A 25,510-nucleotide genomic window follows, 5' to 3' on the forward strand; every position below is an offset into this window, starting at 1 on the left:
CTTAATGCAATCATGAGAGATATCAGATAAGCTCATATTGAGGAGCATTTTCCAAAACAAGTGACCGCTCTTTCAAAAGTGGCAATGTCACTAAAAGAACTGTCACAGACTGGAGGAGGCCAAGGAGACATGACAAATGCAATTTGAAATTTTGAGTTAGGTCCTGGAATCGAAAACAAACATTAAGGGGAAAATTGGTGAAACCCAAATAAATTCTATACTTTAGTTAATAATATTGTACCAAGATAAATTTTGTAGTTTTAGTAATTGTTCTATGGGCATATAAATGCTATCATAAGGTGAAGCTGAGTAAAGGGTATATGGGAACTCTTTGTACTACTTATATAAGCCTTCTGTAAGTCCAAAATTATCTGAATATATAAAGTTTTTAAAAATCAATTGCTCTATCTTACACTATCAAGATGTGAGATCTTTTATTACTCACACATGAATTTGTAACATCATGTATCGGCCATCTGGAAAATCATGGTTCACTGAGTTATGTAAATATGACAAATATTGACATATTTCTTATATGATATCAAAAAAATCGTATTTGTGAATATTTCCATTGATCGCATTAAAAAGTATTAACTATTGAGAAACTGTATGATCATGGTGATGAATGTTAAGTTTTCCAAAACTTTAATTTTTGCATGAAAAATAAAATTTTTCACTGGCAACTAATATTGTACACTGTTTTCTTTGAAATAACAGAATCGCTTTGTTCATTTTCGAAAAATGTCTGCCAAGCACTGAAGGCTAGATAACCATCGTTTGTCAGTTCCTCTTTCAAGTAAAATGGCATTCCATGAAAAACAGACTCGTTCAGCTCACAATACAAACAACTGCACAAGTGTTTCCTCAGCACAACCACTGCACTTTGGAATAAGAAGTGCTACTTGCCTACTGCCCATTTCATCATACAAAACATGAAAAAGACATGTATTTGAGGATTTTTAACTCCTTCAGCAAGAACATTCTTAACTGAAAGTAATGTGTGGCATTGTCTCGATCCCCACAAAGGCACCAGCTGTTTTATCCAATATTCCTTTTACACCATCACTGCGGTGTTAACCTTGTGAAAGACCACTCAGAATTATCATTATCATACTTCTGACCTCACGGACCCCTTGAGGACCACTGGTTTAAAGAGTTAACCTTCAGCTCCTGAGTGTAATATACCACCACATCTTAAGCCAATGTGCAGAGTACTAAAGAGTCTTATGCTAAGCTTTATAGTGTTTACCAAGAAGCAATATCTTTTTGCTGTCAAAGACATTATCTTGTGACAGATCCAGTACCTGCCTTTAAATCAACCACCACAGGTCACTCAGACGTTGTTTTATCTAAGAATCTAAACAGTGACTCCTCACCTGGTGTCCACAGAATAGTCTCCAACACTTTTTCTTTCCTCCAAAATAAAATACATTAAGATTCAGACTTGTTACTTTAGCAAAGTTGTTTCTCTTTATCGTACTTTATGAATGAGACAGGGTTTTAATTATTGATTTATTCAATAAATACTAAGCAGCCACTATGTGCAAGGGACGAGGGATTTATCAGTGAACAGTCCCTGCCCTCTCCCTGGAAGAGGACGTTCAAGCAGGGACAAAGACAATGTGCAAACTCTTCTACTGAGAATTTTCATATATATGGAAAAGCTGCACCATAGCTTTTGCAAAGTGACTTGACTTTCGTAGAGCTTACATTTTAGTGGGGGAAGATAAATAATAAAAATAGTAAATTATAAACATGTTTTAAAATGGTAAGTGCTATGAGGGAAAAAACAGAGCAAAATAAGAAAGAAGGGAGATACCAGGGGTTCAGAGGGATTTCAATTTTAAGTAGGATGGTGGGACTGAGCCCAGAGGTACAACACAGATGAGGAAAATTACCATTAGGTGGTCTCATTCCATTGCTTCTGGGTTCTCTGACCTCTCCCCCAGTCCTACTCCTCAGTGCCACTACTACCTTTCTTGAGGATTCATGCTAAAGGCCAACTCACTTCCTCCAGAGGAGTAAGGTCTTTTCCATCCTGGCTCCAGATTTAGCACGTCAGCTGTTATGCTCATTTCAAAGCCACCTGAGTTCTAGCTCAGCCAACAGCAAATCAGCCATCTCCCAAAGAAATACCCTGACCTGCCTTATCTCTGTTGGGAGCACACAGTTGAACAATAAACTCACTCTGCCCATCATAAGTCGGTTCTAGCTCTCTTTCTTTTCCAAAATATACAGATTCTCTAAGTAATGATTAACTTTTTGAAGACTTACTATGTGCCACAAATTGCTGGCTGCTTTATATGCATTTCATTCTCAGAATAATCAACAGACTAAGTATAATTAGCAGTATTCTACAGATCAGGCAACAGAAACTCTGAAAGTCATAAACTTGTCAAATCTCCGAAACAAGAAGAAAAGAAAGCTTATTCACAACCTCCTCCCAGCTTCATTACACCCCTTATACTGTATCAGTACTGACTATACTGCTCTGAGCAGAACATAAGGAAAATAAAGAAACTGGGCATTGACAGAGTCTTATCTGCAAAACTGTATTTCACAATCAGATCTGACTCTTGCATCAAAAAAATATGTCTGAGTAGTAAGACTTGCAACTTAAAAGACTGAGTAAGTATGTTCACCATGCTAACATTTTCAAAGAACACTATTTTTTAAAGTTTTATTTAAAACAAACATGCCCCTATGATTGATATGCATTATCTTATTTATAATCCTCACAAGAACACAGTGTGGTAGATACTGCTGATATCTCTATTTTTATGTGAGGACACTGAGGCCATAATATAGCCTGCAAATAGCAACATCTGGGCCTGAACCTGTCTCTGGATCCACAGCCCAAAGGAACAACTACCGTACAATCTCTGTCAAGAATGAACACTGTGGTGGTAAAGTACTTTTACTAAGTAAGAGTGTAACAGTCCAACAGGTTTGCCTTGTTAAACTCCTCAGGCATTCCTCACATTTGGAGCACAAAATCTCTACAAAACTCTTTAGTTACAAGTCTCAAATAAAGCTTCACCAGAGTGATAATGCTCTAGAAAAATATGCTGGGAAAACCCAAGGGTCCAGCAAAAGGATAAAACTTTCAACCTTTGCATTCTGATATTGCCGCTAACACTGACCTTTAGTCCAAAGGAACAAGGATGCTCATTTTACCTCAGTGAAGAGATGCTATGGCTATCCCTGGTCAGCAACACCAGTTTGAGCCTTAACTAAAGAACATATTTCTTAAGTACACACTGAACTCTGAGTTCTGACAACTTACAGCAAAGCTAGCCAGATCAATAACTCACTTTATCAGTGGCTTTAATTATCAATGACTAAGCTCACTCTCCAAATGGCCAGAGGAAGAATTAGTTTTCATCATTATTAATGGAGAGTAGTTTGAAGAAGATAGAATTACAGCTCTAAAGAGAGGTTCTCATACCTAATTCTAATGAAACAGACATGCATGAGGGACACTGTTCATATTTGGACACACTACAGTCTTCAAAATAAACTACTGAAAACCACAAAAAGCAGTGCTGAAAGAAATTAAAGAAAACCTACACAAATGGAGAGGTATACCATGTTCATGGACAGCAAAACTAATACATGATACATTACAGATGCTGTGTACTTTTCACTCTATCAATGGCAATCCTAACCCCTTTCTCTTCCACTCAAATGGACTTAAATATAAATAATCATGGTTATTTTAGAGTAACTTTTTTTTGTATCTTTTTAAATAAAATCACTCTTTAAGACATCAATTTAACTATTAGTTGTAACATTATCCATAATGTCTTACAACTTATGTGGAATATACTAGTAAGTCTTGACATTGAGGCACAAAATTACTTTCTAAAATCAAAGTGTAATCAGACCAAAAACAAAAAAACAAAAACCATAGTCATTTATTGGTTCAAAGGCTCTATTACCAATTTAAAAAATATCTTTCATGTTATCTCACAGCTCTGAGATCTGCATTCCAACCAACTCCATCAAGTTGCCTGGGGAACTATGTGCAAAAAGGGTTAAAAGTTCGAAGTCCCTACTCCAGATCTGCTGGTTGAGGAGGCAGGTTGCCCAAGGTCTCAGCATAGCCAGCCTCACACAGAGTAAACAGAGGCCACTGTGCACTCAGAAATAAATTCTTCAACCAGCACACACTCTCCTGAGGTTTTCTTGTAAGATTTTTCCAGCAGATTCCAAGTTGAGTAATAAACAGAAAATAACAGATTTTGTTGGGCCTTCCTTGAGTTCAGGAAGATCTGACAATATGAAACAGCCCAGCACAGGCCTCTGAAATTTTTCATTAGAATTCTTTTCTCCTGAATCATGATAATAAAGTACGATTTGGCCTGAGATTTGTACGTAACCACTGACTCACAGGCTGTTCAAGCCCAGAAGGATGGGGAAAAAACACTGAGGTCTGTCGGTAGGAGGCAGGGCCAGGCCCAGGGACTGGCAGATTTCTGGATGGGTGTTTTCAAACAGTGCTATATACTACTTAGAAAACAACTTCCTCATATAACATTCTATTGGCTCTGAGATAAACGCAAAATACTCTTCTCTATTTTCATCTTCAACTGACGGCAGTGCTCTCAGAGTCACCAGCACTGGCACCTGGCCCAAAAAGCCTCAAATCTCTCTCATCTTAAGGGGCAGGGACCTCCATTACCCTTCTAATTCATCTGGCTGAGCTAATTCTAGGTATTATTATTTTATAAGACATGTCAAATGTAGCAAAATACAAAATATAAAATGCAAGCCTATTTTCCCCCTTTGTATATACAATTTACCTTGAACTTAAATTGGCACGCACTTGATTGCAAACTGAAATTTTTGAACACCATTTTCCAAATGCAGTAGCAGTTTGCTGTCCTGGGCCAGCCAAACAGGAGAAATGAGGAATCTGATTTGTTTTATTTTAAGGAGGGTGGGGGAGATACTTAAGGCCTGATCCTGGTGCCTTTGAATGGTTAACACTAAAACCTGAATTATTTCATAACAAACCAGAGCTCCCTTTCCTTTCTCTAAGAAGAGGCCCTTGGGAAGTATTTATTTAGTTAATGAATGTTAAATAATTGCATTTCTCTCACAAAACAAAAAACAAACAAAACCTCTAGAAGATGCTCTTTGAGTTCCCTAGCTCAGCAAGGTCCATCTGAGCTGCATCAGACTAGACCCTGGAGCAGTAAACTGGGAATTTAGGAAACAATGTGACCACAAGCACTTCTCCAAAAAGAAAAACAACTCCCCTCTTGGCCTAATTCCAAAAGGCAATTGAGCTGGGTAAGGTCCAGGTTAATCTCTGAACAGTCTTTCTGCCAACTTTCTCCTACAGGCATTAGGTTTTTCAGCATGGGCTTTGCAAATAATCTAAACCAATTAATTAGTGCTTTTGAATTCACCTCGTACCATTAACGAACCGTTGCCAGATAGCCTTTGATAGCGTATTTCCAGAGCTAATTAAACATGGCAAAACAGAGAACACAGACTTGCTGGGCATTTGAGAGGGCCAGTCTGAGACCTGGCTGGTGACAGTAAAGCCATCCTTGGAGACAATCCTGGGGTGACAAAGGTGGTGAGGGGGGTCTGCTGGGGTCAGGCCCTCAGGGTCTTTTACAATATGACAAACACTGCTCTCAAAGTATACATTAACCGGCTATTGAAGTTCAGATAATTCTTTCACAGTAAAGGCTTTTTTTTCTTCTAATGAGTGAAAATTCTTAATTTGATACTTAAAAGTTTGGAACTGCTTCTAGTCCACATCTCCACCCCCTAGACTTATTTTCAAATTTAAAAAAAGTGTGCAGGGGTGCCTGGGTGGCTCAGTCGGTTAAGTGTCCAACTTTGCCTCAGGTCATGATCTCATAGTTCATGAGTTCAAGCCCTGTGTCAGGCTCTGTGCTGTCAACACTTCAGATCCTCTGCCCCCCTTCTCTCTGCCCCTTCCCCATTCTCTCTTAAAAATAAATATTTAAGGGGCGCCTGGGTGGCTCAGTCGGTTAAGGGGCCGACTTCGGCTCAGGTCATGATCTCGCGGTCCGTGGGTTCTGGCCCCGCGTCGGGCTCTGTGCTGACAGCTCGGAGCCTGGAGCCTGTTTCGGATTCTGTGTCTCCCTCTCTCTGACCCTCCCCCATTCATGCTCTGTCTCTCTCTGTCTGAAAAATAAATAAATATTAAAAAAAATAATAATAAATAAATAAACATTTAAAAAAATAAATAAATCTCATTCCCAAATTTCCTCCTTTCAATCACAGAGTCCTGCATAATCCAAGATTTCCAACTCCCATAACCTCTGTCATGTGGAAATCTTTCCACTTTTTTTCACTATCTAGTGCCACACAGAATTCCAGACTGCTCCACATGCATGGCCGGCAAAATAAACACATTTTGGGGAGGCCCAGAAAAAAGCTAGCAGGGAGCAAGAAGTAAAAATGTTGTTGCATTCCTCTGGATTCTTCTGGTCCAATTTCAAAATCAGAATGACCACCACCTGGGGCCTGAGGCAAGCTCCAGGGCTGCATTAGGTTGCTCATTGCTCTCCTCCACCAGAGATGGCGATGAGGTCCGGGAAGGCAAATCAGAAAACCTTATAAACCATGAACAAATAAATAAAAGTTATTTTAAAAGACAGCTTTTCAGGCACAGAGGTTAAAGCTTCTCTGAGTCTTATCCCAATTTTTAATAAATATAGTGTCAGCTCCTTAACTCTTGAAGATATTGGACAATCTACTGCTAACACAATAGCTGCCCAACATAAATCCCAGGACTCTGGCCAAGTTGTTCTTGATAATAAGATAATCAAGATAATCACTGATGACCCTTTAGCCTGTGCTATGGCCAACAGCACTTGCTGAACCTAGATTAACACTTCTGGGGAAGGTGAAACTCAGCTACATAAAAGCACTGGATGAGGGTGCCTGGATGGCTGAGTTGGTAGAGCATGCAATTCTTGATCTTGGGATATGAGTTCAATCCCCACATTGAAGGTAGAGTGCACTTAAAAAAAAAAGAAAAAATCACCGGGGTGCCAGGGTGGCTCAGGTGGTTAAGCATCCAACTTCAGTTCAGGTCATGATCTCATGGCTTGTGAATTTGAGCCCTTTGTCGGGCTCTGTGCTGACAGCTCAGAGCCTGGAGCCTGCTCTGGATTCTGTGTTCCCTCACTCTCTGCCCCTCCCCTGCTTGTGCTCTCTCTCTCAAAGATAAATAAACATTAAAAAAATTTTTTTAAAAAATCACTGGATGGGGCGCCTGGGTGGCGCAGTCGGTTAAGCGTCCGACTTCAGCCAGGTCACGATCTCGCGGTCCGTGAGTTCGAGCCCCGCGTCGGGCTCTGGGCTGATGGCTCAGAGCCTGGAGCCTGTTTCCAATTCTGTGTCTCCCTCTCTCTCTGCCCCTCCCCCGTTCATGCTCTGTCTCTCTCTGTCCCAAAAATAAATAAACGTTGAAAAAAAAAATTTTTTAAAATAAAAAAAAAATAAAATAAAATAAAAAATCACTGGACAAGCAAGCCACTTGGCTTAAAAGAGTGACTCCTTCAATGGGATTTTCTTTGACTCAAATTTTATTTTGACTGGTTTGGATCTTGGGGACCACGGCTCTGAGGTACACTCCAGACAATGGGAATTGCCTTGTTTCTAATAATCATGATACTCTCCCTAGTGTGCTGTACTCTCTCAAAAGCTTTAAGTGAATTCACAGCTACTAGCCACCAAGCAAATGATCTCCCTATGAGCAGAAAGTCAGAAAAGAAATGAAGAGCATGACCAACTTAAACAACATGAACCTGGAGTTCTGACCTCTGCATGAATACCACAAAGAAGATAAGCAGAGTGAGAGCTCCACAGTGGTAGCTGGGAGTGATGCTAACGTCTTCAAGTTTGATCATATTTCTCAGGCTGAGAGTGTGATCATAGGAAGAGGAGGGGATTGTTAAAAACAAGGGGTGCCTGGGTGACTCAGCTGGTTAAGCATCTGACTCTTGATTTCAGCTCAGGTCATGATCTCACAGTTTGTGGGATCGAGCCCTGCACAGGGTTCCATGCTGCCAGCGTGGAGCCTGCTTAGGATTCTCTCTCTTTTCCCCTCTCTCTCTGCCTCTCTCTCTCAAAATAAATAAATAAATAAATAAATAAATAAATAATAGGTACAAACAAGAAAACAGGCTGAAAATGGAGTCATTGATGCTAAGCCCCACATCACCAAACTAACTGAATCATAGTTCTGGCTCTCCCAGAAACAGAATCTTTAACCAGTTACTCAGGAATTACCTGGTCAGCACTAGTGAGGTAATATGCCTGGCAGACCCCTGCCATCCCCTAAAGAACAGTGACCTTACTACAAGCAGTACCCTTATTACTGCTACAAGGTCCTTATTCACTCCCTCCTATCATTTTGTACAGTTCCGTGGAGCTCCCTTCTGTCTGCTAAATGGGATGCTGCCTGATTCATAAGTCAGTGAATAAAACCAATTAAATCTTTAAAATTAAGTGGTAAATAAATACAGTGTCAAGATGTTTAATAAATATCAACAACGTAGAAAATTTAGGGAAATTTTTTTCCCTTCTGAAAAATGTTAACTTTTTGAAGTTCTAGCTTGGAAACTGGTAATAGGAATAAGTAGGATGGGCATCTGAGGAGCTTAGTTAAGTGTCCAACTCTTGGTATCAGCTCAGGTCATGATGTCACAGTTCATGAGTTCAAGCCCCAAGTTGGGATCTGCACTAAAAATGACAAGCCTGCTTGGGATTCTCTCTGCCCCTCCCCTGCTCACACACGCATGAACTCTTTCTCTCTCAAAATATATAAACTTTAAAAAAAAAAAAAAAAGGAATTAAGTAGGAATTAGTGAGGAAGCCAGAGTTTAAAACAGCTAGAGCAGAAATGAGGTGTGCCCAACTTAACACTAATTTTTTTAGCACCGTTTTTAACCTACCTCAACTCCCCCTTTTATCCAGTCAGCTGGTACCATCCTTCATTACCTAGTCTCCTCAGTTTAGTTGCCTGTGACAATGTTCCCAGGCTCCGTGAATCAACAAAGTCTCCTGCCTTGCTCTACTAAGTCACAAGGCAAAAAATAGGAAAAGGCAAAGGAGTTACATGAAAGGAAGAACTGAGGGAAAATTCCTTAATAACTATAATGATTATGTCAAGGTGTAGCCCCAGCTAATAAAGATGCACCTGGTTTCTACGGGTGCATCACACTTAACAGCTGAAGAGCTAAAGGTGTCTGAGGAGCTCACCCCCTCATACCAATTTCCTCTCCAGCACATGAATCCCTTGGAGCTGAATGAGTTTACTGAAAGGTTTTAAAGGTAGCTGTTTCAAAAGCAAGCTAACACCAAACTTCCATTTATGAGTTAGAATTTTCTAGAAAGTGTTTACAGGTTCTGTTACAATTAGTCCACTCAGAAAATAGATGACCTATGCATTCAAATGTGGTCCACAGACCAGCAGCATCAACATCATATGGACCTGTTAAAAACGTATAGTCTGTGACCCATCAAGAACTACTAAAGCAGGGGCACCTGGGTGGCTCGGTCGGTTAAGCGTCATGATGTTAGGCTCAGATCATGATGTCACGGTTCATGGGTTCAAGCCCTGCGTCAGGTTCTGTGCTGACAGCTTGCTCAGAGCCTGGAGCCTACTTTGGATTCTGTGTCTCCTTCTCTCTCTGCCCCTCCCCCGCTCACACTCTGTCTCTATCAACAATAAATAAATGTTAAAAAAATTTTTTTTAATTAAAAAAAAAAGAACTACTAACGCAGAATCTGTATGTTAACAAGGACCTCAGAGGATTTGTATGCACATCAAAGTTTAGAAAGAACTGTTCTAATGTTGGTCTGTTTAGAATTTCCAACTCCAAAAGCAAGGTGGGTATACCCCACTCTCAGGCAAAACCACTATAAATATCCATATTATAAAACATATTTTAAAGTGATTATTTTCTTCACAGGAAAAAACCTGCTAAATCAACCTTAAGCTTAATACAGCTTAATCTATAAAAATGACTTTACACACATTCATTTACTATATAAAGATGGGCACAACTGTATTTCCCTCAAACACTAGTTTTGTTATGAGAAGCACTTTTGCAAAAAGTGGTAAGATCCTCAAAATCCATAATCCTGAAATTAAGACCACATGGGGAATGAAAAGAATGAGACGTGGCAATCAGGAGAGTCAGTAAATTGGGAAGAGAAGGTCCAGGCTTTTGAGACCATGAATATTCAAGAACAGTCATTCACAATGCAAAGAGATTTTCTTTAGATGGTTTAAGTTACAGCTTTTACCGTTATGCAGAAGTAATTATTTTTACTAATAGGTTATAGCATAGTATTCCACTGATATGAGATACAAGTCTTTATCCTTTTTTTCCCCCTAAAGAAACACATTAAAATCACAAAATCAGGGGCGCCTGGGTGGCTCAGTCAGTTAACGGTCCAACTCTTGGTTTCAGCACAAATCATGATCTCAAGGTTTGTGAGTTTGAGCCCCACACTGGGCTCTGCGCTGACAGTGTTTGGGATTGTCCCTCTCCCTCTCTCTCTCTGCCCCTCCTTCCCTCATGCTTCCTCTCTCTCTCTCTCTCAAAATAAATAAACTTTGAAAAAAGTAAAACTAAAAACCACAAAATCATTCTTAATTTCATAAGCATATCACTCCCAAGGGTCTTCCCTTCTAAAATCTGATCCTGGCCCCCATCAAAATCTTGCTCAAATATCCTAATAGCCATCAATCAGTAATCCCCAAATACACCTTCACCCAACAGTTTATTCTCAACACAGTAGCCACAGGATCCTGTTAAAACATCCTTCAGGGGCGCCTGGGTGGCGCAGTTGGTTAAGCGTCCGACTTCAGCCAGGCCACGATCTCGCGGTCCGTGAGTTCGAGCCCCGCGTCGGGCTCTGGGCTGATGGCTCAGAGCCTGGAGCCTGTTTCCGATTCTGTGTCTCCCTCTCTCTCTGCCCCTCCCCCGTTCATGCTCTGTCTCTCTCTGTCCCAAAAATAAATAAACGTTGAAAAAAAAAAAAACAACATCCTTCAGATCATATCATTCTGCTGCTCAAATGCTGTGGTTCTGTCTCACTCAGAATAAAAACTTTACAATGGGAGCGCCTGGTTGGCTCAGTCAGTTAACCATCCAACTCTTGGCTTCGGCTCAGGTCATGATCTCAGGGTCATGAAATCGAGCCCCTCGTCGGGCTCTGTGCTGACAGCCAGGAGCCTGTTTGGAAATCTCTCTCCCTCTCTCCCTGCCACATGCCTGTGCTCACACTCTCTCTCTCTCTCTCAAAATAAATATACATTAAAAAAAAAAAAAAGACTTTACAAGGACAACAAGGGTGCATACGCAACCCTGCACCTGCCCCCAGTAAACTCTTGGATTCTCCATTCTAGCAGCTGCCTGGCCTGCTTACTCCTCTGCTTGAGCACATCAGGCAAACTGCCACATCAGGACCTTTACACTTGCTTTCCCTTCTACCTAGAAGGCTCCTTCCCCCGAGATAGCCACTTAGCTAACCTTCTGCAAAAATTTTATTCAAACCCTCTTTCCAGTGAGGTGTTCCCTATCTACCTTACTTTATTTTTTTAAGTTTATTTTCTTAACAATAGCTACAGCCAATGTGGGACTCAAACTCACGACCCCAAAGACCAAGAGTCACATGCTCTTCTGACTGAGCCAGCCACGTGCCCCTATCCACCTTACTTTATTTATTTTTTTTTTTAATTTTTTTTTAACGTTTATTTATTTTTGAGACAGAGAGAGACAGAGCATGAACGGGGGAGGGTCAGAGAGAGAGGGAGACACAGAATCTGAAACAGGCTCCAGGCTCTGAGCCATCAGCACAGAGCCCGACGCGGGGCTTGAACTCATGAACCGCGAGATCATGACCTGGGCTGAAGTCGGACACTTAACCGACTGAGCCACCCAGGTGCCCCTCCACCTTACTTTAAACTGTAGTCCCTTACTAACAATCCCTAGCCCCTTTGCTTTTTCTCCACTGAACCTGCTAACCTATGCATAATTCTTTTGTTCCTGGTCAGTCTCTCCTCACTAGAATGTAAGCTTCAGAAGGACAACAACTGTTGTCTATTTTGTTCACTGCTATACCTCCCACACCTGGAATAGTGTCTAGAATGCTCAATAGATGCCTGTTGAATAAATCAGCTAACTCTTTAAGAAACAACCATGTTACGAGGTAGAAAAAAAGTCATTGTTGCACTACCCAACTTCTCCCCTTTCTGTGCCTCAGAAGGTAGCAAAGTACATGAGGCTTGGTTAGACAGGTCAAGTTTACTGACCAGACTACATGTCCTTATCCAAACACAGCAGTTATTTAAAAGATGAATGAAAAGGTGAAATGAGGGGTGCCAGGCTGGCTCAGTCAGTGGAGCATCTGACTCTTGATCTCACGGGTCATGGGTTTGAGCCCTATGTCTGAGATAGAGATACGTTTAAAAATAAATTAAAATTTAAATTAAAAAAAAAAAGGTGAAACGATCAATGGTGCTCTCCTCTCATTCAAAAGAAAGGGGCAGGTGGGAGCAGGCATTGTGCTTCACCATGCAGCAACAAGAGTGCACACACAGATGCATCCCACTGGGAAAACTTGCACAGCAAAGTGCTACAGCAGCTCAGCGCGTCACCGATGGAAACAACAGTCCAGGTGTAACTCTGGGAGCTGGTGCTCTGCTCTCCCCAGAGGCCGGAGGCAGGGCTACCCTAGCATCCTCCTGGATGGGGCAGAAGAGCAGGAAGGGAGCTGTTCCTCCTACAGTTCTAGTCTATCATCTAGACTAGGACTAACTCATCCAAGCATATGAGGACAAAGGGAAACAATGCAAAGAACTTAAAGCAGTTACACTGGAACTCTTTCCTTCTGCCATAACTACAACTTCTCACTATAAAGTTCTCTTCACTGCCAACACAGAGAATAACTTAAAAAGAAAAATCAATTTTCCTTCGAAGGCATTAAGATTTTCCATACTCCACTCTAGGTTTTTTGGGTTTTGGGTCTGTTTCTTTCTTTTTTTTTTTTTTTTTGGTAAGATTGCTATGAGTTGGCAGGATAGGGTAGGAGAATAGCTGGCCCTCAGTCCCCAGAGCACCTGCTGCCTGGTCCCTGGAAGGAACATTCTGAGAACAAGTGCATTTTTTAAGTCCTCTAGAATTCTGCCTGATTTACAGTGTCCTCTCGGAGAACAAAAATGTGACTATACTGGACTTCAGAATAAATCTTTTTTTTTTTTTTTTTTTAGGCCACTCTGGCAGAGAATGGTTTTTAAAAAAAAAAAAAGCATAAGTCAGCAAGCAGCAGCTCACAGGGATGCCGTGCAGTCCGGGCCAATCTTCCAGGAGGGCCAAGCACCTCAATACCTCAATGCCCATGTGCAGGGCCATCTTAAATGAAGGCCTCATGTTGGAATCCTTCCCGGAACACTCCCTGATCCTACAATGCTTCCAAAACCAGCACTCGGAGCTCAGAGCTCTAGCAATGATTCAAGGTAGCCCCAGAGCATGAAAGATTAGTTATCAAAGCAAACAAGCTGAGAAAGCCTCATTTCCTACATCCACAGTATGTGAAAGTGTAGGCTCTGAGCAATCAAACAGCTGTGTGGGTACATACAGATAGCTCTGTGCTGGTGGAAATGTTGATCAGTGTTTTATAAAACAGACCACTGCCAGTGACCTAAAATAACCCCAATAAATCAAGAATCCATAAAGCAGAGTAGCAGTTATACAGTTTAAGGTAAGGATGCAAAGGAGGGAGAAACCTGGGTTCTATTCACTTGTCTGACATCAAGCCTATGTACAATCTTACTCGTGTCCTGGTGAATTTTTCTTAGTCTATGCATAGCTAGTTACCCAACTATCGGCTGGTAAACCATCTTCGCAAATGAAAAAAAAAGTTATTGCACATCATGTCATATTCCACCCTGCCCACCCTCCCCAACACACACACCCTAGTAGATTCAGGGTAAGGGAATCTTTGGGAAACAAATCCATCGTTTACTTGACTACTGCTAAGTGTTGCAGCTTCGTGTGTGTGCGTGCACATGCATGTTCGTTTACCATTTCTGTGCAAAAACATGGAGCAGGGGGGACCTCATCATGCTTGGGTGGGCATGGTACCCCCAAAAAGAACACAACATAAAACACAGGTCACTCTCTCCACTCTGGGTCTTTTAATTGCAGTTCTTTACTCTTTAAGATAAATAGAAAGTTCATGCCATGGTGAAAGCTGGCATCACAATTGACATCTTTTTCCCTAGATATCCAAAAGAGGAATTAAACTCAAAAGTGGTTACAACAACAACCCGAAAACAAGAATAATCACAGACCAAATCAACTAGCTGGGTCCAGAGACGTAGTATCAGCAAGAGAAAGCCTTGCCAGGTTTGCTTTGAATCTTTAAGTCTATCCCCCCTCTGCCCTCTATATGCTCTGGTGGCCGCCCCCACTGGCACTCTCCCCATCGTCCTTTCATTATGAGCTGCAGCCTCTGATCACACAGGTGGCAGAGAGGAGAAAACTGTGGAAGAGCCACCTCTGCAGTCCTTGGGCATTCATCTCAAGTCCAGGAGAAAGAATGGCTGCTCCTCCTGGACAGCATAATGGAAAGAGCATGAACTCTGGAGTTGATGCCTCTCTGCCAGCTACTACTGGTATGACTGCATAAAAATGACCACTTTAACTTTTATTAAAATTGATTTGTGTCTTGGGGCATCTGGGTGCCTCAGCTGGTTAAACCTCTGACCTTGGCTCAGGTCATGATGTTGCGGTTTGCGGGTTTAAGCCCCACGTCGGGCTCCGTGTTGACAGCTCTGAGCCTGGACTCTGCTTTGGATTCTGTCTCCCTCGCTCTCTGCCCCTCACCCACTCATGCTCTGTCTCTCTTGCTCTCAAAAATGAATAAACTTAAAAAAAATTTTTTAACTGATTTGTCTCTCATTATATATTACATTTTTCTTCTGTAAGGATCAGATGAACAACAGGTGTAGAGCGCCAAGCAGAGTGCCCAGCTAGCACCGTTTCAAGAGGTGCTAAGGGGCGTACTGCCACATAAAGACTAGAAGACTTGTTGGGTGCAGCTTGTCTGCAGAAGAGTGTTGTATTCTGGTCTGACCAAAAATCAAACCATCTTTTAAATTACTTTCTCTGAGTCCCATAATCCCTATTCTGGAAATAAAGAATACAATACCTGCCTACCCTAGGGACTACGGGAATCAAATGAAACAGTATGTAGAAGAGCATTTGAAAACTATAAATATAAAATGACATTACCAATAGTTTAGCCTCCCCACAAGGCTGCCAGCTGGTCCCATTCCAAACTAAGTATTAACCAGTTAATCTCTCTGCTTGCTGTCCCATGGACACAAAGAGTTCAGAGCTTTCTTAGCAGGAAAATAGCTCCAGGTGTGCCTGGGTGGCTCAGTCAGTTAAGAGCCCAACTCTTAGTTTCAGCTCAGGCCATGATCTCACAGTTCGTGAGTTTGAGCCGGCCATCGGGCAGAGCCCGATGAGGAGCCTGCTTAGGATTCTCTCTTCTCCTCTCTGTCCCTCCCTTGCTTGCACTCAATCACTCTGTCTCAAAAAAAAAAAAAAAAAAAAAAAAAAAAAAAAAAAAAAGGGGGGGGGGGGCGCCTGGGGGGCGGGGGCGCCTGGGGGGCGCAGTCGGTTGAGCGTCCGACTTCAGCCAGGTCACGATCTCGCGGTCCGTGAGTTCGAGCCCCGCGTCGGGCTCTGGGCTGATGGCTCGGAGCCTGGAGCCTGTTTCCGATTCTGTGTCTCCCTCTCTGCCCCTCCCCCGTTCATGCTCTGTCTCTCTCTGTCCCAAAGATAAATAAACGTTGAAAAAAAAAAAATTATATAAAAAAAAAAAGCAGTAGCAGGAAAACAGCTCCAAATAAAAGCATCTCTATTGTCCTGTGGACTATACCTGGAGCTCCAGGTACACTCAGTAGAGATGAAAAGAAATGTTTGCTCAGTAGAAATGTGTGAGCGGATCATGGACAAGCCTCCAAAAAGATGCACCTAGGCACAGAATGGCAACAATGGAAAGAGGGAAACAGCCGTCCCACCAACATGCTGCTGGCACTGAGGCGAGGAGGGTGTCTACAGAGCTCACGGCAGCAGTGCCCTAGGACCTGGCACGAGGGGCCAGGGGACTGCAGGCAAGTCCATGCCTTCCAACCAAACTGATTTCCTTGAATCCCGTGTGCCTCTTTTTCTCATTATTAAGGCTCCTGGAAACATAGCCCTATCTAACTCTAGCAAGCCTTGGAGAGAGAAATTAATTATTTTCAAAAGATGTGTAGTCGAACAATTCTTAAACTGAAAACTTAGCCTTAAGCCCACAGGAGCAAGCATTTATGTTTTTAACTTTCCACTTTTCTTAGAGAGACTGCAGAATCTAAGACAAGGTGCCAAAAACCTAAGATAATTTCTAACCAGGAAGCTTAATGGTACTCACACAGCTCTTGTTCACCAAGAGCAAGGCCCTCCCTACCCACAGTGCTGTAAGATGACCCAGAAAAAAGAGAGGGGAGGAAAAATATGAGTTTTGTCCAAGCAATCTCTAACCCTAGGATGCGGCTGGCTGGCCCTTCCTTGCCTCCTTCACCCTCAAACACAGCAGAGAAGGAAAGGCTTTCACTAAAGGCCCAGGCTAATCTATGGAGCTAGAACAGGTCTACTATCCTGACTTGAGTTCATTTTATGTGTTGTGCTGTTCTCTGCCCTCCCTGGTTAACTATCCCTTCCACTACCAAGAACCCTACAATAGACCTTCACAGTCATGTCAGTGAAATAAGAACGCAAATAAAGATGACCCATTATTTGAGGGTCCTTCCCATTCTGGTGATTTAGATATCTCTTCTGAGGTGAAAGGAGTTTAATCTTGTCCCAGGATGACTCATTGGTGGCTCCTACACAGAGGTACCAGTGAAATATTGGATGGGCTGGATTCTAGAGCAAACTACCCGAGTTCAGTTCAAGTCCCAGTTCGGTCACTTACTAGTTATGGGTCTTCACACAATTACTAACCAAATTGAGTCTCAGTTTCCTCATTTGTAAAATGCAAATTAGTATAATACTAACACCCACTTCATAGGGTTTCTTATAAAGACAAAAGAAATTAGCTACCAGAAAGCAAGCCCTTGATAAATTATTGGCCTATATGCTAATCAGTTTTGTCTTTGAAGCTAATGAAACCATATTCTCAGCCTCACTTTCTGAAGCCACAGTTTGAATTCTAAGATTAAACAGTATATATCTTTGGCTACATGGGAATGGAAAAAGAGAGAATCCAAACCTCAAAATGAAAACCACAAGCCTCGCTCTGACATTTAAGGCCCTCCACAATCTACTCCCATCCCTCCTTCCAAACAGACCTCCTGCTATGTTCCCGTACCACTTCTCCAGGTCATCCACCCTTTAAAAACACATCGAGCTCTTACGTGCCATGTATCATGCTAGGCATGGTTCCCCCCATCTGGTCAACCCCATGCCTTTGTCTTTTTAGATTCTGACTGGCCTTCAAAACAGAGATCTAGATCGAGCACATCAGGGCACCTGGGTGACTCAGTTAAATGTCCAACTCTTTTTTTCTTTTTTAATGTTTATTTATTTATTTTGAAAGAGAGAAAGAGAAAGAATCCCAAGCAGGTTCCACCTTGTCAGTCCAGAACCTGATGCAGAGCTTGATCTCAGGAACTGTAAGATCCTGACCTGAACCAAAATCAAGAGTCGTCGGATGCTTAACTGACTGAGCCACCCAGGAGTCCCTAAGCGTCCGACTCTTGATTTTGGCTCAGGTCATGATCTCATGGTCATGAGATCAAATTCTGGGTCAGGCTCCATGCTGGATATGGAGCCAGCTTTAAATTCTCTCTCTTGGGGCACCTCAGTGGCTCAGTCAGTTGAGTGTCCGACTTCAGCTCAGGTCACGATCCCGTGATTTCATAGTTCTGAGTTCCAGCCCTACCTTGGGCTCACTGCTGTCTGCACAGAGCCCGTTTCAGATCCTCTGTCCCCTTTTCTCTCTGCCCCTCCCCCACTTGTGCCCTCTCTCAAAAATAAAAAATAAAAAACATTTTTAAAAAAGATTTTCTCTGTCCCTCTCCTGCACGTTCACGCATGCACACACTCTCTCCCTTTCTCTCAAAAAACAAAAAACAAAAAAAAGATGGAGCACATCTGCACATCCACAAAGCTCTCCCTAGCTGCTCCAATCCACCAGGGCTTCCCCTTCTGACCTCTCTGAGGTCTTTTGGCTTTTATTTGGTATTCACCATATACTGATTATTTTGTTATATGGTTTTATTTTATATACCTAACTAAAGTACAAATGATTCAAAGGAAGGGATGAATCTTAACATTCCTTTGTATGACCCTAAGTGACTAGTACTGTGCTTTGCACTTAGAAGGACTCAGTGAATATGTGATTTACTGGCTATCAGTATATACAAAACATTTCTTCCTTCTTATTCATTCGTTTAGGCAATAGTTTGTTCAAAAAGGCATCTCTAATGCTATTCACATAGTTGTGTTCACTTTGTGAAAATATACTGAGCTACACACTTCATGTGTACATTTCTCTATGTAAACTGTATTTCAATAAAAATTTAGCATTAAAAAAAGGTATCTCTACCTCTACCATTAATCACTTGCTTCAGGTTGCTACAAAATTTGTAACTCTACTATACCTTCAATTTTACTGTAATTCTCAGCAAAATTTTGATTATGTATACAATTCAAAAAAATATTTTACCGATGGCCTGGAAGAAAAAGGAAGGTCTTAACCAAAACGGATTCATTATCTAATACATCAAGGTTATACAGAGTCATCAAACTCACCACTTTCCCATGAAGTATCTTCTTCAGTTATGTTTTTCAGTCTGTTCCAGGCATCAGTGAAAGCAGAAAATTCTGCCTCAAACCCACCAGGTATGATTATACGTCTTGTCATCAAAACAACACTTTTTTTTTTAAAGGCACATTTTTAATCAAGCCATCTCTCTCTCCCTCGCTCCCTCTCTCTCTCTCTCGCTACTACGTTTCAATTAAATTTTAATTAAGATCAATTTTGACATAGAGGCTAAAAGACAAATAACTCTTCAATCATGAGGCAAGATGAAACTGCTGACAGAGAGTGGGCAGTTCAAATTCACACCATCACTTAAAAAACAAAACAAAAAAACTAGTGACTTTCTCCCAAGGTATTTGCAACAAGAGGGACAGTCTGCCGTCCAATCCCATAAACCAAGTTCTACAAACTGACTTTCACTCAGCCTGTGCCTCCAAATGACTCCTGGTCTGAGTCTACTGGAGCCTTAACAGCTTCTTACTGGCTTCTTCAGTAGAGCACAGAGGATAAGAGCATAGAGGTAAAACCTGGCTCCTCCACTCCCCAGCAGCACGACGCTGTGCACGTTATTTAATCACTCCATACCTCATTTCATCAACTGTAAAATGGGACAAAATAATCCTACCCACCTTAGAGTTGTGATTAAGAGAGCTCATGAAATAACATCCTTATTCACTGTTATATCCTGTAACTGTTTAGCCCTGTGCCTGGCTGTAGTGCACACTCAATAAATGGTTATTATTATGATCACTATCATCTCATCTGTAGGTGAATTCAATAGCCAAAACAAAGAGGCTAATCATTTTCCAAGTTAATGCATGCACTCTTGTGGAGACCAGCCACTTCACAGAACTGGTCCAACAAACTCTTTCATGTAGCTCATTATAGAACAGACACAAAGCAAATTACCACAAAATAGGGCAAATTAAGCTTCCAAATTTGTTAAGTAACCCTGACTGGGAACGCTAAGATGTTGGCATGGGGGATCTAATACTCTTACTGAAGCGACAATGTTCCCACCAAATCTTTTGTTTCTTCTTATCTCCAATCTCATACTCTGATGGCCTCCAGGAAGCACAGTTCTGTACTTTTCCTAAAGTTACACATTAAAATATCTGAATAGACAAAATTAATAACCTCCTAAGCATCTCTGCAGAGATGGAATGTCACCTCTATCTACAAGATCTACTTATTTTATGATAAAGAACAAAAAGGCTTTCTTGAAATTTTCATTTAGGACAAGAAAAGAAATGTAATCTATGCATGTAACAAAATGAAGCAGGTTTAAACATTAGCATATTTGTTCTCTACCTATGTCACCACTGATGGTTAGTTAGGTATCTACATCACCAACATGAGAATGTCTAGCACCAGTCTAGTAAAATGTAACACAGGCAAACATACTATGTAATCTGTGGTCAAATATTTTATTTCCTCGAAGAACATAAATACGTTTTGCATAAGCATCACATTTCCTAAAATTTTCCAAACTGAAGAGGCTGAGGAAAAATATACCCAGAAGAATATATTGAGTCTGCAACCTATATTATACAACTCACCGGCAGTGGCTACACAGGAACTCAGCAAGGCAAACATGGCGATCACATAGTAAGAAGCCATTTTGATTTCTCCAGAAGCGTGCCCCATTTAGTCACCCTCAGCCGAGACTTCTTCAGATTGTAGACAGCCTTTGCAAATCGGAAGTGGCCTTAAAAAATCCTTCTTTCCAATTTTCAAATTGCCTGTAAAAATAAACATATTTCAAGAAGAAAACTTAAGGCAGAAACATCTTTTCAAAAACACACATTAAAGTGAAATTAACAATTTCTAAGAGTGCCTGGGTGGCTCAGTTGGTTGAGTGTCTGACTCCTGATTTCAGCTCAGGTAATGATCTCACAGTTTGTGGGATTAAGCCCCGAGTCAATTGGGATTTTCTCTCCCTCTTTCCTCTCTCTCTCTCTCTCTCTCTGCCCCTCCTGGGCATGTGCATGCTCTCTCTTGTTCTCTCTCTCAAAATAAATAAATAAACATTAAAAAAAAAAGCATCTGGGGCACCTGGGTGGCTCAGTCGGTTAAGCGACCGACTTCAGCTCAGGTCATGATCTCGCGGTTTGTGAGTTCGAGCCCCTCGCTGGGTTCTGCTGCTGACAGCTCAGAGCCTGGAGCCCATTTTGGATTCTGTGTCTCCCTCTCTCTCTGCCCCTCCCCCTGCTCACATTCTGTCTCTCTTTCCTTCAAAAATAAACAAACATTAAAAAAATGTTTTTAAATAAATAAATAATAATAAAAGAATTTCTGAAGGGTGTAAGATAAATTTATCTTAAAACATGCTTAGACAGCACTCCAGGAAGCTGAAGTGGGGGGTGCTAATTACCTAATAAAGATTTTTAAAGCAAATACTTTTATAAAGAAATGCTTATTTTTGACCCTTTTTTTTTTTTTTTTAAGTAATCTCTCCACCCAACATGGGGCTCAAACCTGCAACGCTGAGATCAAGAGTTGCACACTCCACTGACTGAGGCAGCCAGGTACCCCAGACACTTTAAACCTTTGGTTTTATATAATATTTTCAGGAATACAGAAGAAAATCAAGGTGCATTTACAATAGAATATTACCAGTTATGCTGTGACACTAAAGCAATCAATGACACTTGATATATGAATTTCCTAGTGTCAACGAGGAAATACAAAGAACTCTGATCAGAGACTCAATCTATTGTTATAATGACAGAGTCATTACAAGCATCAAATTAAGATACATTAATAACAAATCTTAAAAAAAAAAAAAAAAAGAACCATCAAAAGGAGAGATTCTCATGTCAACTGTCTGACAACATTTTAATAGGAGGAAAGTCTTCCCTGTCTCTCAATCCCACCTGAGACTCTCTCTCTGATTACTGGACCAGAGGATCCAGAGGTCCTTTCTAACCTTATGCTAACCAGAGCCTTGAATAACAAGTTTTATGGTGGTTTGTTTAACTTGAATATCCCTCCTATGGCCCTAAAGATTACCTCATTTAGAAGCACCAAATATATTCTCCAGCCCTATATCCTGGCACAACCTACAGAAGTTGTTCGATTCAACAAGCATTTATTGAGCACCTACTATATTCCAGGCACTGTGTAAGGGCATGGCTAAAAGCACAAAGACCCTGCCTGATCTAGGTGCTGAGCAGATAAGATCATGGAGTTTTCAGGAACCAATTCGAATAGCTGGGGACTACAGCTTTGTTACCCTCACGCAGGAAATACTATCTACAGAACCGGCTTGCTAACTTCACAAAGCCAGTTTGGGTACTTGTAGATACAGTACAAAAATATAAAAAGATAACGGCAAAATGAGTTTCTAATTAAGTGATCTTAGTTCATGGAATCAAGTGTTCAAGAAAAGATATTTAAAATGGCTCTTTTCAGTAGTAAACTAATTGCCTGTGAGAAGGAGGGAAAGAGGTCGATTGGGGACAGAGATGGGAGAGCACAGGAGCCTTTTTACTGATTCTCATTTGAGTTTTGTACCATTGGGGTATTTCAGGTATTACCTATCCAGAAATAATAACAATCAGGTCCTAATATCAAAAAGAATTATTTATGTATGCCTTGAAACTAAACTGTTATATATGCAGGAGGTACAGTTGTTCAATTTTGATGTAATATTGTGATTACAAAGAGGCACCTGGGTGGCTCAGTCGGTTAAGCGTCCAACTCCTGATTTTGGCTCGGGTCATAATCTCAGGGTTCTTAAAATGGAACCCCACATTGAGCTCTGGGCTGACAGTGCGAAGCCTGCTTGGGATTCTCTCTCTCTCTCTGCCTCTCTCTCTCTGCCCCTCCCCTTCTTGTGCTTTCTCTCTCAAAAATAAATGAATAAACGTAAAAAAAAAAAAAAAAAAAAAAAAGAGAGAGAGAGAGAGACAGTGATTAAAAGCCCAGTATGAATAGAACATGGATTATGGTAACCGTTAAAAGCCTGCCTAGGTATGAATTTACTCTGTCACCTACCAAATGGGTTATGTTGGGTAGATTATTCTGCATGCATAAACCTATCATATGGGCTATTGTGAGGATTGTGTGTGTGTGTGTGTGTGTGTGTGTGTAAAGCTTAGAACAGCGCAGAGCACATAATAAGCAATCAATAAATGCTACCTGTGCATTACTTTTGAGGGATTTTTATACCTCGATACAGTGGAGAAATTCGGGTGTGGTTATTAATATAATCCTTAGCTACTGTAAAAACCAGTTCAATCTTTCATTTACTGAAAAATGAACACTTTAACAGATACAAAAAGGAGAGAAGCTAAAGAACAGAATCACTAAAAGAACAAAATTGCCAGTCAAGTAGAGGCACAAGTCATTGTGACACAACAGTCTGTCTCAAAACTGACTAAATTAGGTAATTTTGGAAGCCATGAAATTGACTTCAATCATCCCCTGAATCCAACACTGCTGTCACCATAATTCCACATTCACCTCAGATGGAATGGAAGTCTCCTCCGTGAACTTAAAAAGTCAATGACAGCAAAGAATTTGTCCCTATTTTTTCCCTTCAAAAAATTAAACTTCCTGAATGGATTGATAAGGAAAACTCTCTCCAGAAGAATATGTTATTTGAGCAAATGCTAAGGGCAATTTTTGCAAAGCAAAGCCTGTAAGGAGATCTGAGGAGAAGATGGCTTCCCAGAGGGTTTTTATGGAGCACATAAACTATAACCAGCACAAGGCTTGTGGGAATATTTAATGAGCATGTGTCACCCCCTACCCACAGCTGCAGAGGGTCTGTGGGACTGTGAGAATTAATCCAGGGGCTTAAACCAGGTCTGAATGAACCTGGGGAAAAGAAAGGCAAAACGTTCTATTAAAAATATAGACTGCAAATTGCTGACAAGAATATTGGGCAATTATTAAAATGCAGCAATTACAGATATAACAGAGCCAAGCTAAACAGTTTGATGCCCAAAGGCAAACCACAGCAAGTTTACACCGGATCTTAAAACATCTCCGAGGAAGTCCAGGACAAGTTGAAACTGCACACTGCTGCTTCTAACAAAGAGGGAGCTTTTCTTCTTGAAGCTTAAAAGTCCCTTCGTAATGTAACTTGTTCAAAAAGAAAATAAACTGCAAAGAGTTTTTGTCTAATCTTCTCAAAGTGGTGACAGGATCCTAAGGCAGAGGAGAATAAAAAGGGAAGCGTGTCATTCCCGTTCTGTGAAACTCCAATTTTGGCCAAGACTTGCACATATCAGCATCTAGTTTAGGGATCAGTTCCCCAACTAGAACAATGTTGCATGACTGAGGCTTCTAAAAAACTGCAGATCTGAGGGGTGCCTGAATGGCTCTGTCGGTTGAGCATCCAACTTGGGCTCAGGTCACGATCTCGTGGTCCGTGAGTTCAAGCCCCACATCCGCCTCTGTGTTGACAGCTCAGAGCCTGGAGCCTGCTTCAGATTCTGTCTCTCTCTCTCTCTCTCTCTTTCTCTCTGCCCCTCCCCTGCTCATGCTCTTGCACACGCGCTTTCTCTCTCAAAAATAAATAAACATTAAAAAAAAAATTTTTTTTAAGTTGTAGATCTGAAATAAAACTGAGGAAATAAAAACTCCTCTTTTTTCTGTAAGGTTCTATCACACTCAATTTGTAAAGACCAGACTCACCACCCTGGTTTTCTAAACTCACTGAATCTCTTTGGACTTCATGAACTAAATGCTTCTTTTAGAAATATAAATAAGGTACTCTGCGATCTTGAAAGAACAATGTGGGGTCCACTCATTTTGTTCACATGTCAAAGTAATGTGTTCCATTCCAAATGAGCAGAAAAAAATTCTGAGTGAGAGTTTAATGGATTTAAAACATGCACACACACACACACACACACACACACACACACATACACACACACACGAATGTGTTACTAATTTTTTTTTTAAATAGGCTTCATGACCAGCTCAGAGCCCAACATGGGGTTTGAACTCATAACCCTGAGATCAAAACCTGAGCTGAGATCAAAAGTAGGATGCTTAACCAACTGAGCCACCCAGGCACCCCTAATTCTTCTAATTTCAGAGTTCCTCTATTTCTGAGGCCACTAAACAGAGCATGCTGCCCCACACTGTCTGATGACCAAATAGCTCTGGCTATATCCACAAGATTATTCAAAATCAGAACTTACAATTAACTTGGAGTGGATCTATTTCTCAATTAAAGGAATTAGCATGCTAGAGATAGATACATCATAGCTTTTAAAGGTAGAAGAGAGCAACATGATTTCAATGATGAAGAGGAACACAGTCTCCAAGCCCAGCACTTGCCCAAAATAATACCGCAGCTTCAAGACTAGAAACCAGGTCTTTCCATGGCAGGCTCTACCTCCCAGATCCAGATCTGTCACCAAAAACAAGACACCATTTTCTCCCCCTCAATTCTCAATCTCTGTTGGAAAACAGTTTTTCCAAGAGAGGGAGAAGCCTGACAGGGCTGCCATCACACACTGGGACTTCCACACTGACATACACCCTCTGTACAAATCATTATGGATCTCAAACTACGACTTGACTTCAGGACTAAAGGTGGCAACTATAATAAATAAAGAATCCATGGTAATGTGGTATGACTCCCAAGCTCTCTGAAAAT

General features: G+C 41.2%; 1 protein-coding gene across 3 annotated transcripts in view; it reads right to left on the reverse strand.

Moving 5' to 3' along the window:
* TGFBR3 (transforming growth factor beta receptor 3) overlaps positions 1-25,510 on the reverse strand; it is a 209,253-nt gene that overhangs the window by 162,288 nt on the left and 21,455 nt on the right. For all 3 annotated transcript variants that reach the window (XM_045478261.1, XM_045478260.1, XM_045478263.1), the window contains one exon: positions 20,448-20,630. In XM_045478261.1, the coding sequence (XP_045334217.1) occupies positions 20,448-20,535 (88 nt within the window). In that variant the 5' untranslated portion in view covers positions 20,536-20,630. The remainder of the gene's footprint in view (positions 1-20,447; positions 20,631-25,510) is intronic.

This window comes from Leopardus geoffroyi, chromosome C1, assembly GCF_018350155.1.
Source record: "Leopardus geoffroyi isolate Oge1 chromosome C1, O.geoffroyi_Oge1_pat1.0, whole genome shotgun sequence".
In the NCBI taxonomy this organism is placed as follows: Eukaryota; Metazoa; Chordata; class Mammalia; order Carnivora; family Felidae; genus Leopardus; species Leopardus geoffroyi.